This window comes from Bufo gargarizans, chromosome 1 (genome assembly GCF_014858855.1).
Source record: "Bufo gargarizans isolate SCDJY-AF-19 chromosome 1, ASM1485885v1, whole genome shotgun sequence".
NCBI classification, from domain to species: Eukaryota; Metazoa; Chordata; class Amphibia; order Anura; family Bufonidae; genus Bufo; species Bufo gargarizans.
The window spans coordinates 606,912,360-606,928,344 of NC_058080.1; the positions used below are offsets into that span (position 1 = coordinate 606,912,360).

Consider the following 15,985-nt stretch of genomic DNA (forward strand, 5'->3'; position numbering starts at 1 on the left):
ACTTTCTAAATCTTAGTGGTCACATGTCTATAAAAGACAAATCATGTTTCGTGCTCAGTGATTAAAATGAAAAAAAAGCAATAATCTGATATTGTGAGTTTATTTAAATGAGTTTCTGTTGTGACAATTTCAAAGCCATACTAACAGACTTAATACTGAATACCTGTATTTTGTATGGTAAGCAGAAGTGTACTTATTTAGGTTTATATCTGTTGGCAGCATACTCAGTGTTGGTTAACTCGATGTAGTATTCATAAATTAATTGTAACCATACAGTACTGACACCCTCTCAATGATGTGCACACGCTATGGAGCGCTTGATATTTATGAGATGCTGGCTCCCTCCAATCTGCTTCTTATCGACAGCTTTCTTCCTATGCATAATATATAGAAAGAATGATGTCAATCAGCAGTGAGAAGGTGGGGAAAAACTGCAATTCATAATTTCATAAAACCCACCTCAAGTCCACCAGTAAGAGATAGGGCAGCATAAACGTAATCACAGATTCCATTTAAAGCTTTTTGGTCATATTTGTTAGTATAAAGTTTCCATATAATGTCTGATGTTATATTTGCATAGTCATCAAAGAACAATACCTGTAGATTTATGATCCTAATCTGCAATACAGATTTCATAAAGAATATCTTTGAAAGGACACTTACCAAGTGATTGATTTGACACTTCTGGAGACAGTAGGGTTACATCTGGTCTTTTATTGCTTTAAAGTGCTCATTATCAAATATTTAAGATTTATTATAATAAAACTCTAAATGTAAAAAATAATATCACACAGTTGTAGTGGTTGATTTCCTCAATATAGTTTTTTGAGGTTTTGTTGGAGGAGGTGGATTTCCAGGTTTTAATGGAGGGAGACAACCACTATTGACGATTCCTACACCACCATTCTCAACAGAAAATGATGGTGTTTGTGGAGGTGATAAAGGACATTGATGTGGAAATTTTCCTGCCAAGTGGATAGTCTCTCCATGGTGATGTACATCTCTGTTTTTTATTTCCGATCGAACATCACAGTCTGGACAGTAACCAAGATATAGGACGTTTTCACTAAAGCGTACACGTTCTCTTGTTGCAGAATGATCCTTTTCTGGTCTGTGTGTCATCAGCTGTCCTGTTGTTTTATCCGTTTTGATGTTATGAATTGTACATCTGTCACCATTAGAAAGTTTAACAGGTCCCCCAGGCAAACCACCATTTCGAAGCAATACTCCATTATTCTTTCCACTGTTGGCTGAGGTTATTAACCTTTGTGTTTCTTCAAACTTCACGGGTGTCAATCGTGGAGGAGGTGGTGGTGGATTGGGCTTCCGGAGTACTGTCAGCACAGCTGATGGATGTGTAGGTGGACTTATTAAGGGTGCATTGGCTCGAACTTTAACCTTGTCTAAGCTGGAGGCTGTTGTACTGCTCGAACTGCTGTTCAAAGTGTCAGTTTTTGAGCTGTCTGTCATCTCATCTTCCAGCTGCAGATCTGAAGTTAAAGTGTCAATTTGGTCGACTACCTAAAATAAATAAGTAACAATCAGAATTTTATATGCACTGTTTTTGAATGGGTATTTACATTATTAACTGAAAAAATATTGTTAATTGGTAACAAGATTCACTAAAAAACATGATGCATCTGAAGATTTAAAAGTCTCAGCTGTTTCTAGGTACAATTATTTAATAATCAAGTTGAATGGTGATTTTTGGCTTATTCAAACATTTCTATTCAGTCATGCTGCCACTGTTTTTCATCCCATTCAAACCTTTTAATAGTGAGGCAAAACTGGTAGGATGTACATTGCATGGTTCGTTTTTAAAGGGGTTACCTGGGCTTTTACTATCAATATCAGATTGGCAACCCCATGATTAGCTGTATGAGGGGACTGCATGCGAGTGCAAACGTGTGGTCTCCCTTCTCTCTTCCTGTTTGCTGCTGCTGTATATGACAAATACCAAGTGTAGGACCACCGTCGATCTAATATTGACCTATCCTGAGAATAGGTGATCAACAGTGAAAGCCTGGACAACCTATTTAATATATGTCAGTTGCTAATTATCTTCTGGAGAAAGTCTCACAATACCCAGAAACTGGACAAAAGTCTGTCGTAGAGATCAAATAAATATATATGCACACACTATATACAATCAAATGTAAGAAACTTTGTAATTTATACTTGAACTTCTTTCTCTTCTTTTTAACTAACTCTCATTTCACTGCTCAGAGTCATCTTCAGTGAAGATGGGCTGCCTGCTCACTGAAGGAACAGATTACATCAAGGTGTATGGAGACTGCTTTTACTATTGATGACTATTGATGCCTGGACAACCCCCTTTAATATTTGTCAGTTGCTAATTATCTTCTGGGCAAAGTGTCATAATGCCCAGAAACCACCCAGAAACCATATACACAATATACAATATACAAACTCTCAATTCACTGCTCAGATTCATGTTCAGCTAAAGGGGTTCTGCCATTTGTTTAAACTGATAAACCACCGCAGGCCCAGTGACGTCACGACTAGTATCAACTGTCCTGGGAGCGGCTAAGCTCTGTTCACTTGAAGGGAGCTTAGCTCGCCCAGGCCAGGTGATACTAGTCGCCACGTCACTGGGCCTGCCGATCAGATGTTGATTATCTATCCAGAGGATAGATCATCAGTTTAAGCAAACTGCAGAACCCCTTTAAGATAGGCTGTCTGCTCACTGAAGGATAACATAGAAGTGTATGGAGAGAGGGGCTGTTGGAGACATAGGACATATAGACTAAGAGACTACAGCTTGTTTACAAGTGATTTAGTTTACTGCGGCATTGACATTAAAACTGCTTACTGTACCTCAGTTGTCTAATGTCCTCCTTTACTGTTTTTATTTCTGAGGGTGTACTACTGAAAGGAAACAGGGTCTCCTTTTTCTCCATGTCCTCTTTCTAGGTAGACATGAAAGCAGCTAGTCTCTACCCACTATCCCAGTAAAAAAATACACATTGCAAAGGGGAAATCTGAAAATGGCAGCTAAAAGTTATATGATGACAAAATAGTGTGAATAAGAGGGAAGGGAACTCAAATTTTTGTCTCCAAGTTCCCTATTAAGTTATTTTAAAATTACCTTTCAACTTTGTAGTAATTTGTGCAAATTACCCTCCCCAGGGAGAGATTTTTTTTTTTTTATATCTATCTGCATAGTTCCAGACAAAGCAATACAATTATCGGTCACATCACTGTAAATAATCATCTGATATATTGTACCTTTAAGGAGTTATATTTTTCCTACTAATTAAAATTGAAAGTGTTCAGACTTCGACTGAGAATTTACTGTGCAGAGAGAATGTAATGAGGCACATGGGACTAGTCTTTTGCACTTATAAAATTAAGAAACAATCATGAGAAAATGAAATGCTGTCAGTTACACAATACATCTTTTGTCAGTCATGGTAATTAAGAATCATTAATAAGATAGAGAAACCCTTCTTTTAATAAACTAATCCTACACTGATGCAGTATTATGAGAGAAATGCCCATGGATAAAACCAAAACATCATTTTAAGGTAAAAATAAATCAATAATACATATACAATAGCATATACTGCTATGTAATTATCAAGGTTCTATATAGCAAAAAGTGTTCATTTGCTTTTATTTTAGACCTTATGATTCATATACAGAATGATGTTTGTCCAGAAGAGAAGAAATGGGCTTCCACAAAAAATAGGTTATTAAATATAAAACAAAGTGTTCTTTGTCAGGCTAAACACTAACTGTACTTAAAATCGGAAAATATAGATATTGCTGCAACTGAATCCAATGAGGTTCAGACTTTTATAAGTATTCAAAGTCCATGGACAACCCCTCTGATGCATTCAGTAGAAGCTAGTAAAATAAAATAAAAAATCCTTCTGCTGACACTAGAGAGATGCATAAAGATTTTTTACCAAGTTTAATTGGTGCTCTAGAAACTGCAATGCGTGGAGCTTGTGGCAATTGCAAGTAGCTAGAATTTTATCACATGACTTAACACAATAGTTGTCTAAACAAAAACTGTATAGTTGAATTTGTCAGAAAACTAGCAGAAAAATTGAGTTCTGACCCTTATAAAAAACATTGGAATTACACTTATTAAAAATGATTACCGTTAAAGATATGCTTTTCAGCCCAAGACCACCCCCATTAATCTCTTCACTAACCAAAACCTCCAGAAACATTATGTTTTAACTCCTAAAGCACCTTGTAAAATACAAGCATACAGTACAATGTATTGTGAAACATGTCAATCAACAAGCAACCAGGGTTCAGGGTGTCCAACAGGGCCTGACAAATGAGAACTGCTAGAGAAGTTGATACATTTTTATTTTCTCAATGAATAGGCACTACCTGGTCATGTATTTTCCACGGGCATGCATGAAAGTTCTTAGGGACAGGCCCAACTCAACCACCTTAGACACATAAGAATATAAGATAACTCATCACCCTAGATCACTGTTCCCGAAAATTCAGAGGCCATGTACTCCCTACTCACATAGAATACATTAAAGGGTTTTTTCTGAGACATATATACTGATCACCTATCCTCTGGATAGTACCTGATCAGTGGGGGTTTAACACCTGGGACCCCCACAGATCAGCTGTTGGAGAGGGCAGTGTCATTCGCAGTAGTGCCACAGTCTTCTCTTAGCTTTCTCTAGGCTGAGTGACGTCATATTCATGGCCTATGTGCAGCTTAACCCCATAGAGGTTAATGGGGCTAAGCTGCGATACCAAGCACAGACAGAGTTGTGCTTGGTGAGCAATAAGAAGGAAGCAGAACTCTCAAACAGCTGATTGGTGGGGGTCTCGGGTGTTGGACCCCCACCAATCAGATATTAATGATCTATCCACATGGTAGGTCATTAGTATTTAAATCTCAGAAAACTCTTTTAAAGTAGGCATGTCCTCCTAGGGTACACATACTACATATTGAAAATGTAGGCTCTTGGTCATTGGAAGTGCTGAGTGTTGCCATTAAAGCATCACTGTGGGCATCAATTCGTATGGAAACTCCTTCTGCCTTAAAATCCTGCCCCTGCTTGTGTCACACCTTCTCTTATGTAATGCATACAAGGGGCTAGAATTATGCTGCTACATGTATGGTCAAGACCTTTCATTGGAGATCTGGTCACTGGTAGTTTTAGTGCAAACAAAGGGTATTAGTGTCTATATAGCACATTTCTGTTTGTGAGTTTATAATAAATGTCCAACCAGGGAGACAGTGACCCATAAATTGTAAGTCATGAAAGAGCAAGAGTGAACAAATTAAGCAGTAAAATCTGGGATCATGGTAATTAACATCACTAAGCCTGGTACATAAAGAGTATATACACACTGCTGGTATAATCATGTGCTTTAGCACTGACATAATAAATGGGTTAGGCTTATTTATTACATCTCAAGGTCATATGAATGCAGTAAACATGGCTTTCAGGACCAGCATAAGCGTGCATTACCATAAATTAGTACAACAGAACTAATAAATTATAAGGTAACTTTCAGAGAAATAAGCAGTTGATATATGTAATTTAGTTCCTTTTTCTTTCATTTGTAAAAAAATGTTCTATCTAGGATTAAATGTAAAACATGTAAGCTATAATCTCATTTCAGAGGTTCGCTGAATGGAAATGTTGACCTTTGTATTTATAGATATACAGTTTAAGTTTGACTTGTAGCCTAGCAGTTCTATAAAAACTGTCTCCATACGTCTAATGCATGCAATCTTCCATAATCCTTGTGCAAAGTTTCCACATGTCCATCGCTTGTATTTTATATTAAATAATGAAGTACGTAGGTGAAACTTTCCTTCATATATCAGCATCTGACATTTTCCTTACCATTTGCTCAATACTGTGACGGCTTCCCATATTTACAATACTTATGGAGTCTAGACTTTCTTTTGTATGCATTAACGTCTATAACTTTATAATGTGGTGAGAGAAATATCATTGGCATAGGTACAGAATGATCCCAGTATTATTAATTTGTTTAAATATATTACTTTCTAGTGTAGCTTTACACTTCTTTGAAGTGGATGCATGGCATTTTAAGCTAGTGCAAATAAAGTCAACTTTTGTCTTGAGTTTTGAAATAATCTTTGGATTTGCTTCAGATGCAGAAAACAATTATCAGTGAACAAAGGTTAGATGTAAGAATACCTGGAGAGTGTAATGGACAATTCCATGAAGTGAATGATCTAAGCAGGCGAAAATTTGGTATTTTTGGGGCCCTATGCAAAATTATGTATGGGGGCCCTCCATTGAGCCACTAAGCTTCATGTACATTGAAACTCTAAGCTTGGTCCCCATCACACCACAAAGCTCTGTCACACTGCTGAGCCATACTTTCAGCTTAGCACTGCAGTCTGGGTACTTCTGCTATTGCTACTTAGCTGGAAAAGGCCCCCTTCTACCATGGACTGCTGCACAGGTGGTTAAATGTTGTTTTGTTTTTTTCAGCCAACCACTTTTGGCCAGCAAAGGAGAAATGGTCTCTGGCCCCAGGCATTTGCTTGATTTGCATGGTGGTAAAGTACACCACTGCATATCAGAGAAGTAAAGAACTGAACAAGTTGACAAACACTATATATATATATATATATATATATATATATATACAGTACAGACCAAAAGTTTGGACACACCTTCTCATTCAAAGAGTTTTCTTTATTTTCATGACTATAAAAATTGTAGATTCACACTGAAGGCATCAAAACTATGAATTAACACATGTGGAATTATATACATAACAAAAAAGTGTGAAACAACTGAAAATATGTCATATTCTAGGTTCTTCAAAGTAGCCACCTTTTGCTTTGATTACTGCTTTGCACACTCTTGGCATTCTCTTGTTGAGCTTTAAGAGGTAGTCACCTGAAATGGTTATCACTTCACAGGTGTGCCCTGTCAGGTTTAATAGGTGGGATTTATTGCCTTATAAATGGGAGAAATCAGGTGGATACACAGCTGATAGTCCTACTGAATAGACTGTTAGAATTTGTATTATGGCAAGAAAAAAGCAGCTAAGTAAAGAAAAAATGAGTGGCCATCATTACTTTAAGAAATGAAGGTCAGTCAGTCCGAAAAATTGGGAAAACTTTGAAAGTGTACCCAAGTGCAGTCACAAAAACCATCAAGCACTACAAAGAAACTGGCTCACATGTGGACCGCCACAGGAAAGGAAGACCAAGAGTCACCTTTGCTGCGGAGGATAAGTTCATCCGAGTCACCAGCCTCAGAAATCGCATTTTAACAGCAGCTCAGATTAGAGACCAGGTCAATGCCACACAGAGTTATAGCAGCAGACATATCTCTAGAACAATTATTAAGAAGGGACTGTGTGAATCAAGCCTTCATGGTAGAATATCTGCTAGGAAACCACTGCTAAGGACAGGCAACAAGCAGAAGAGACTTGCTTGGGCTAAAGAACACAAGTAATGGACATTAGACCAGTGGAAATCTGTGCTTTGGTCTGATGAGTCGAAATTTGAGATCTTTGGTTCCAACCACCGTGTCTTTGTGCGACGCAGAAAAGGTGAACGGATGGACTCTACATGCCTGGTTCCCACCGTGAAGCATGGAGGAGGAGGTGTGATGGTGTGGGGGTGCTTTGCTGGTGACACCGTTGGGGATTTATTCAAAATTGAAGGCATACTGAACCAGCATGACTACCACAGCATCTTGCAGCGGCATGCTATTCCGTCCGGTTTGCCTTTAGTTGGACCATCATTTCTTTTTCTACAGGACAATGACCCCAAACACACCTCCAGGCTGTGTAAGGGCTATTTGACCATGAAGGAGAGTTTTGGGGTGCTGCGCCAGATGACCTGGCCTCCACAGTCACCGGACCTGAACCCAATCGAGATGGTTTGGGGTGAGCTGGACCGCAGAGTGAAGGCAAAAGGGCCAACAAGTGCTAAGCACCTCTGGGAAATCCTTCAAGACTGTTGGAAGACCATTTCAGATGACTACCTCTTGAAGCTCATCAAGAGAATGCCAAGAGTGTGCAAAGCAGTAATCAAAGCAAACAGTGGCTACTTTGAAGAACCTAGAATATGACATATTTTCAGTTGTTTCACACTTTTTTGTTATGTATATAATTCCACATGTGTTAATTCATAGTTTTGATGCCTTCAGTGTGAATCTACAATTTTCATAGTCATAAAAATAAAGAAAACTCTTTGAATGAAAAGGTGTGTCCAAACTTTTTGTCTGTACTGTATATGTATATATATATATATTAGGGTTCCCTGTCAGCTCTTTATAAAGAATTGAATATATGCAGAGGGATGGGAATTAAAGTCCATCCAACAGTTATTGATGGTGAACTTTAGAGAGTAAGAGATGATGAATCCTGAACCACCCTCAGGCTAAGGCTAAAACATTAATGCCTCAGCTACCATATTGAAGAGTTATATAGAGTCCACCAGGCGCAACTGTCCATTTTGTCATATTTCACATGATAAACTGTCCAATCTGAAGAATATTCTTCACATTGTGTGACAAATATTGTCTTAGAACATGTTCCAGTTTAAGAGAAGGAGAATACTGATGTGTACGCATGGGTAGGTCTATCTCTCATTGCTTTACTTACAAGTACCTCACCAAGCCACCTAATCCATTGCAATATTTAGTCTAAAAATGTAGTAAAAAATAAAGAATGACAGAAACATAACTAACTAGGCATATGTCCAAGGCAATGCAGCTTATGGAGAGTTAAACTAATTCAGTTTCACAGTACAGTATATGTAGAACTAGAACAGCACTTAAACAGTACTATACAATATTTAAGAACCACCTTAAGAATCAATTAGTAAGTTTAATATGGCACTAGATACATGTGAGTGTGGAAAACAAGTGGCATTTGTTGAAAGCCTGTAGAGTCATCATGAACTAGAAATACTTCTCTATCCTGGTACATTAACAATTCTTATTTCAAACACTTTTACATCTGGTCTAATCCAGCTTAAAGAAACATCATCCAAAAATAATGTCTTCAGAAAAAAAACAAATGGTACAATATTCACATGGCTGATAGATTCCTCATTATAAAGTTATTGCTTAGTAATGACATGCAAGCATTGCTCTATTTTTCATGGTAATTTGGCTATTGTGTGTCACTTTTCGAGCACAGTCAGGAGATAATATTTCATTTTAATTTGGCAGGGCAAGCAATATTGCAGGCTCATAAGGCTGTGTAAAATAAGCTTTGCTCATGTGTTTAAATGAACTGTTATAGGATGCCATGGGAAGATACGACACATATACTACACTATACATACTGCAATGTAAAATACAGCTGTGCTTGAAATGAAACATTCTTAATTATATTGTCTGGTTTAGATATGCTGTATCAGGGCTTTCTAAATTAAAGAGGTATTCTCTTTTCAGACATTTATGGCATACTGCTGGGATATGCCATCAACTTCAGATGGGGGCAGGCTCCACGTTTGGAAGGCCCTGAGAAACAAAGGAGAACACACCTGTCAGGGAACAGGGGAGAAGGAAAGAGGGTGCACTCTAACTCCACCCTCAACCCCTGTCCCTGCCTACTTACACTACCCGCCTAGGCGACGGGGCATTACTGGACGACGGTCCCTTACTTACATAAGTGCACAGAGGAAAGATGCGGAAGGTCAACAAGCCAAGGGTCAGAACCAGGAGAAGCGGGAGTACAAATGGAGCGGGCAAATGTAAAGTCAACAGACAGAGCCGAGGTCAATCCAGGAGAGCAATACGTACAAAGGATGAGATGAAGTTGAGGTCAAAGAACGAGCCGAGGTCACAAGGTCAGGAGGTCAATCAGAACAAGCAGCCGCAGACAAGAACCAAAGAACAAGGAAGCACCAATGGACCAGTATAACAGGCAACCGAGTTATACTGAGTCGAGCACCGAGTGATCAGCTCGGCGCTCAAGGCAGATCTAGGAGCAGGGTGCCTCCCAGCTAGCAAAGCCGCCCTGGGAACGAGGCCGAACACAGATCCTCGCTCCCGAAGCTAAGCAGCAGGTCTGCGGCTGATGGGAGACCGAGTGCTCCTTTGGCGCCCCGTTACAGTACCCCCCTTTTTACGAGGGATCACTGGACCCAAGCCCTTGGGTACAAATCTCCCAGGATGGTCATTGTGAAACTTCTTGATGAGCCTCGGGGCGTGGATCTTAGTAGCTGGGACCCAAGACCTCGCCTCGGGTCCATAGCCCTTCCAGTTGACAAGGCACTGCCAGGAGTTTCTGACCTTTCTAACATCCACAATTCTGGAGACTACAAACTCCTCTTTATCGTCAATTTGTATGGGAGGAGGAACTGACTGCAACGGAACAATGGGTGGAATATATTTCTTAAGCAACAATTTATGGAAAACATTATGAACACGAAATGAGTCCAGCAATCTCAATCTAAAAGATACAGGATTAATAACGCCAATAATCAGCCTTAGGATTAGATGAAGGTATCAACGAGCTAGAGTTAAATTGAGGATGGATTTCAAGGTTTCAAAAGAAAGGGGAAACCCCAGTACAAGAATTCACACGGTTATTTATAGCAAATTCTGCCAGTGAAAGATATTTTACCCACACATGTTTATTTTCAGAGATGTAGGATCTTAAAAAATGCTCAAGAGTCTGATTTAGTCATTCCGTCTGACCATTAGTCTCGGGGTGAAAAGGAGATGAAAAGGCCAAAGAAATCCCTATTCTCTGACAGAAAGCTCTCCAGAATTTAGAACAAATTGAACGCCTCTGTCAGAAACAATATTTTCCGGCATCCCGTGAAGCCTTACAACGTGGTCAATAAAAATAGTAGCTAGACTCTTAGCACTAGGAAAATTACTCAGAGGAACGAAATGTGCCATCTTACTAAATCTGTCAACCGCTACCCAAACCACTGACTTACCCTCAGAAGACGGCAGGTCAGTAATAAAATCCATAGAAATATGTGACCAGGGCTTACTGTGAATGGGTAGTGGTTGTAACTCTCCGGCAGGACGTCTCCTAGGAGTTTTGGATCTGGTGCACACTTCACAAGCAGATCACCATCTTGGGAACCATCTGTGGAACAAGAAGGTGTTCTCGCTGTCGTTCCCTAACCCATCGGTCTATCCTAATGGCTAACATCATGATTTGTTCTAAGGTTTCGAGGCGTGGATAACACACTAGCATATCCTTGAGGGTGTCAGACAAACCGGACTTAAATTGACTCTTGAGGGCTGGTTCGTTCCACCTGGAGGGAACACACCATCTACGGAATAAGGTACAGTACTCCTCAACCGGACGGTAACCCTGTCTGAGTGATTTCAGCTGGGTCTCTGCTACCATGGCACGGTCAGGTTCGTCATATAACACACCTAGCACTGAAAAAATGCGCCAACAGATCTGAGACATTGCGAATCGGAAGGCAAGGAGAATGCCCAGTCCTGGGGATCCCCCTGTAATAAGGAAATAATGATCCCCACCGTCTGTTGCTCAGATCCAGAGGAATAGGGACGTAAGCGAAAATAAAACTTACAGCTTTCCTGAAACGGTCAGGAAGCTTAACGTGAGGTTCCATAAAGGCAGGTGCCGCTTGGGCAGCGATAGGAGGCGCTGTCACGGATGGTGTACAGGAAACAAAACAATGCAACATGCATATATGACTCACTGGATCCAAAGCTAAGGAACCAAAAGGGAGACCCCTGCACAAGATCTGGCACTTTCCCTGGCTGCTCAGCCTATGCAAAAATCCCAAAGGTGGATGGTTGCATATCCACGTACCTCGACTATATAACCCCTGAACACCCTACAATAGTGAGGGGACACGACCACCGGCTCCCTACACAGACACGGAGAGAGTCAGGGTCACCTGGGATCCAGCAAACAGAAAATAACAGATAAATGTACAGCACTAAACTTAGTAGCAGACTTGGAAATAGGATCAGCATGCACACACACTCCAGGAAGAAGTATAAGCCGCCCAGTAATGCATTATGGGGAGGAATTTAAAGGGAAGCAATCAGTCCAACTACATGACAGCTGAGAGAGGCTAACGAGATGAGGAACTGAACACCACAACAAAGAAAACTCAAGGAGGAGGTTCTGAAAGGCTTCTGGCAGAGCTTTTCAGCTGTCTGGTTGTGAAAGTACCCCTCCCTCTACGAGTGGACTCCGGACACTCAGAGCCCACCTTCTCAGGATGGGACATATGGAAAGCCTTGATGAGACGAGAGGCCTTAATGTCCGTCACTGGGACCCACATCCTCTCCTCAGGACCATAACCCTCCCAATGAACAAGGTACTGAAGAGAACCGCGGACAAGACGAGAATCCACAATCCTAGAGACCTGAAATTCAAGATTCCCATCAACCATAATCGGAGGAGGAGGCAAAGGCGAGGGTATAATGGGTTGAACATAAGGTTTCAATAAGGACTTATGAAAAACATTATGGATCTTCCAAGTCTGAGCAAGATCAAGACGGTAGGCAACATGATTGATGACAGACAGGATTTTGTAAGGCCCAATAAACCTAGGACCCAACTTCCAGGAGGGAACCTTCAATTTGATATTCTTGGTAGACAACCACACCAGATCACCAACATTCAGGTCCGGACCAAGCACACGTCTCTTATCTGCCACACGCTTATATCTCTCACTCATGCTCTTTAGATTATCCTGAATATTTTGCCAAATAGATGACAAAGACGAGGAGAATCTGTCCTCATCAGGTAAACCAGAAGACCCCTCTCCCGAGAAAGTCCCAAACTGCGGATGAAACCCATATGCACCAAAAAATGGTGACTTATCAGAGGACTCCTGACGACGGTTATTTAAAGCAAATTCAGCAAGGGACAAAAAAGAACACCAATCCTCTTGATTCTCCGCCACAAAACAGTGCAGATATGTCTCCAGATTCTGATTGACGCGCTCTGTCTGGCAATTCAACTGCGGGTGAAAAGCAGAAGAGAATGACAACCGAACCCCCAAGCGAGAACAGAAAGCCTTCCAGAATCTGGAAACAAACTGCGTGCCCCTATCAGAGACTATGTCTGAAGGAATACCGTGCAATTTGACAATGTGATCAAAAAATGCCTGCACCAGCGTCTTAGCATTGGGCAAACCAGGAAAAGGGATGAAATGCACCATTTTGCTAAAACGGTCCACCACCACCAGAATCACAGTCTTCCCCGAGGAATGAGGCAGGTCCGTTATGAAGTCCATGGACAGATGTGTCCAAGGACGGGAAGGAATGGTTAACGGAAGGAGAGGACCTGATGGCCGTGAATGAGGGACTTTGGCACGAGCGCAAGTCTCGCAGGCTGCCACAAAACCCTCAACCGACTTACGAAGCGCAGGCCACCAGAATCTCAGAGCGATGAGATCCAGTGTGGCTCTTGCCCCCGGGTGCCCAGCAAGGACCGTATCGTGGTGTTCCTTAAAAATCTTGTGTCTTAATCCGAGAGGCACAAACAACCTCCCAGGAGGACAAAGATCAGGAGCCTCTGACTGGGCTGCCTGCACCTCTGCCTCCAATTCAGAAAAAAGAGCAGAGACCACCACACCTTCAGCCAAAATGGGACCCTGGTCTTCAAAATTCCTGCCTCCCGGAAAACAACGTGACAGGGCATCTGCCTTCACAGTCTTAACTCCAGGGCGGAACGTGACCACAAAATTAAACCTAGAAAAGAACAAAGACCATCTGGCCTGTCTCGGGTTCAGACGCTTGGCTGACTCCAAGTAGGCCAGATTTGTATGGTCAGTAAATACGGTAATAGGGTGTCTGGCTCCTTCTAGCCAATGGCGCCATTCCTCAAAAGCCAACTTGATGGCCAACAATTCCCTATCTCCCACATCGTAATTTCTCTCTGCGGAGGGGAGTTTTTTCGAGAAAAAGGCACACGGTCGCCATTTGGCAGGAGAGGAACCCTGAGACAAGACCGCTCCCACACCCACCTCAGAAGCATCAACCTCAACTATGAAGGGTAAAGAAATATCAGGTTGCACCAAGATGGGAGCGGAAGCAAAACTCTCCTTGATATTAGAAAAAGCCTTACGTGCCTCTACTGACCAAGAAGAAAAATCTACCCCCTTTCTGGTCATATCAGTGAGTGGTTTAACAATAGAGGAATAATTCAAAATAAACTTCCTGTAATAATTGGCAAAGCCCAAAAAATGCATCAGCGCCTTCTGATTCTCAGGAAGCTCCCACTCAAGCACAGCGCGGACCTTCTCAGGGTCCATGCGAAAACCAGAAGCGGAGAGAAGAAACCCCAGAAATTGAATTTCTGGAACTGCAAACACACATTTTTCCAGTTTCGCATATAATTTATTCTCCCGCAGGATGAGCAAGACCTGACGTAAATGTTCCTTATGAGTTTTGAAATCAGGAGAAAAAAATCTAAATGTCATCCAAATACACTAATACAAATTTTCCCATCAAATGATAAAAAATGCTGTTCACGAAATGCTGAAAACGGCTGGGGCATTCATCAAACCAAAAGGCATAACCAAATTCTCAAAATGGCCCTCAGGGGTATTGAAGGCCGTCTTCCATTCGTCTCCTTCTCTGACCCTGACAAGGTTGTATGCCCCTCTTAGATCTAATTTGGAAAATACTTTAGCCCCAACAACCTGGTTAAACAGGTCCGGGATCAGAGGAAGCGGATAAGGGTCACGAATAGTGATACTGTTCAGCTTCCTGAAATCCAGACAAGGTCTTAAAGAACCATCTTTTTTCTTAACAAAGAAAAAACCAGCGGCAACAGGTGACTTCGGGGGTTGTATGTGTCCTTTTCTCAGACTCTCAGAGATATAAGCACGCATAGCGATCCTTTCAGGTTGGGAAAGATTGTATAAACGAGATTTAGGCAGCTTGGCGCCTGGGATGAGATTAATAGGGCAATCGTACTCCCTGTGCGGGGGCAAATCCTGAGCTCCACTCTCAGAGAAAACATCCAAAAATTCAGAGAGAAAAGATGGTACAGTCTTAGTAGCAACCTCAGAAACAGATGTCGTGAGGCAATTCTCTCTGCAAAAGTCACTCCAACCATTTATTTGCCTCGCTTGCCAATCAATGGTGGGGTTATGTTTAGTGAGCCAGGGTAGCCCCAACACTAGAGGAGTAGGCAACCCGCTAAGGACGAAACATGACACATCCTCAACATGAGCATCACTCACAATTAAACAGATATTGTGAACTATGCCCTTTAATGATTTCTGAGAAAGTGGAGCGGAATCAATAGCAAAAACAGGAATATCCTTTCCCAAAGTGCGCACCTGGAAACCATGAGTTATTGCAAATTGATTATCAATGAGATTGACAGCTGCTCCACTATCGACAAAAATCTCACAAAAAATGCTCTTGCTCTCTAGTGCCACCCTAGCAGGCAGGACAAAACGGGAACTACAAGCAAACGGAAAACCTTTAATTTCCGCCTCAACCCTGCCAATAGTAACAGACGGAACATTTTTAAAAGATTTTTTCCTGTTTGTTTCTTTATTACTCCCAGAAAACTGCCTGAATCTCCTAGAGGGACAAACATTTGCCAAATGATTTATACCTCCACAACAAAAACAAACCCTCCCATGCGAGCTGAATCTTCTATTGTCAGAAGCAATCAACCCCAGCTGCATGGGCTCCTGCTCAGAAGGGGCTGACAGCGACCGAGACCCCTGCGCACAGAATGAGACCGCTGCACTGTCCTAGGACTGAGTATGACAGGAAGGAGATATCTCTCCTCTCTCTCTAAGACGCCTGTCAATATGAACGGCCTGAGACATAGCAGAGTCCAAGGAAATAGGCCTCTCATGAAAGGCAAATGCATCTTTCAATCCCTCTGAAAGACCATGGCAAAATTGACTTCGGAGTGCAGCATCATTCCAACCAGTATCAGCTGCCCATCTCTGAAATTCTGAGCAGTATATCTCTGCGGATTGTTTACCCTGGCATAATAGACGTAGTATAGACTCAGCCAGAGCAATACCATCCGGATCATC

At 41.4% G+C, this 15,985-nt stretch overlaps 1 protein-coding gene across 1 annotated transcript in view; it reads right to left on the bottom strand.

The window, feature by feature from the left end:
• Positions 1-786: 786 nt before the first annotated feature.
• PRR16 (proline rich 16) overlaps positions 787-15,985 on the bottom strand; it is a 291,313-nt gene continuing 276,114 nt past the window's right edge. Inside the window, exon 2 of the mRNA XM_044291131.1 lies at positions 787-1,521. Within this exon, the coding sequence (XP_044147066.1) occupies positions 787-1,521 (735 nt within the window). The remainder of the gene's footprint in view (positions 1,522-15,985) is intronic.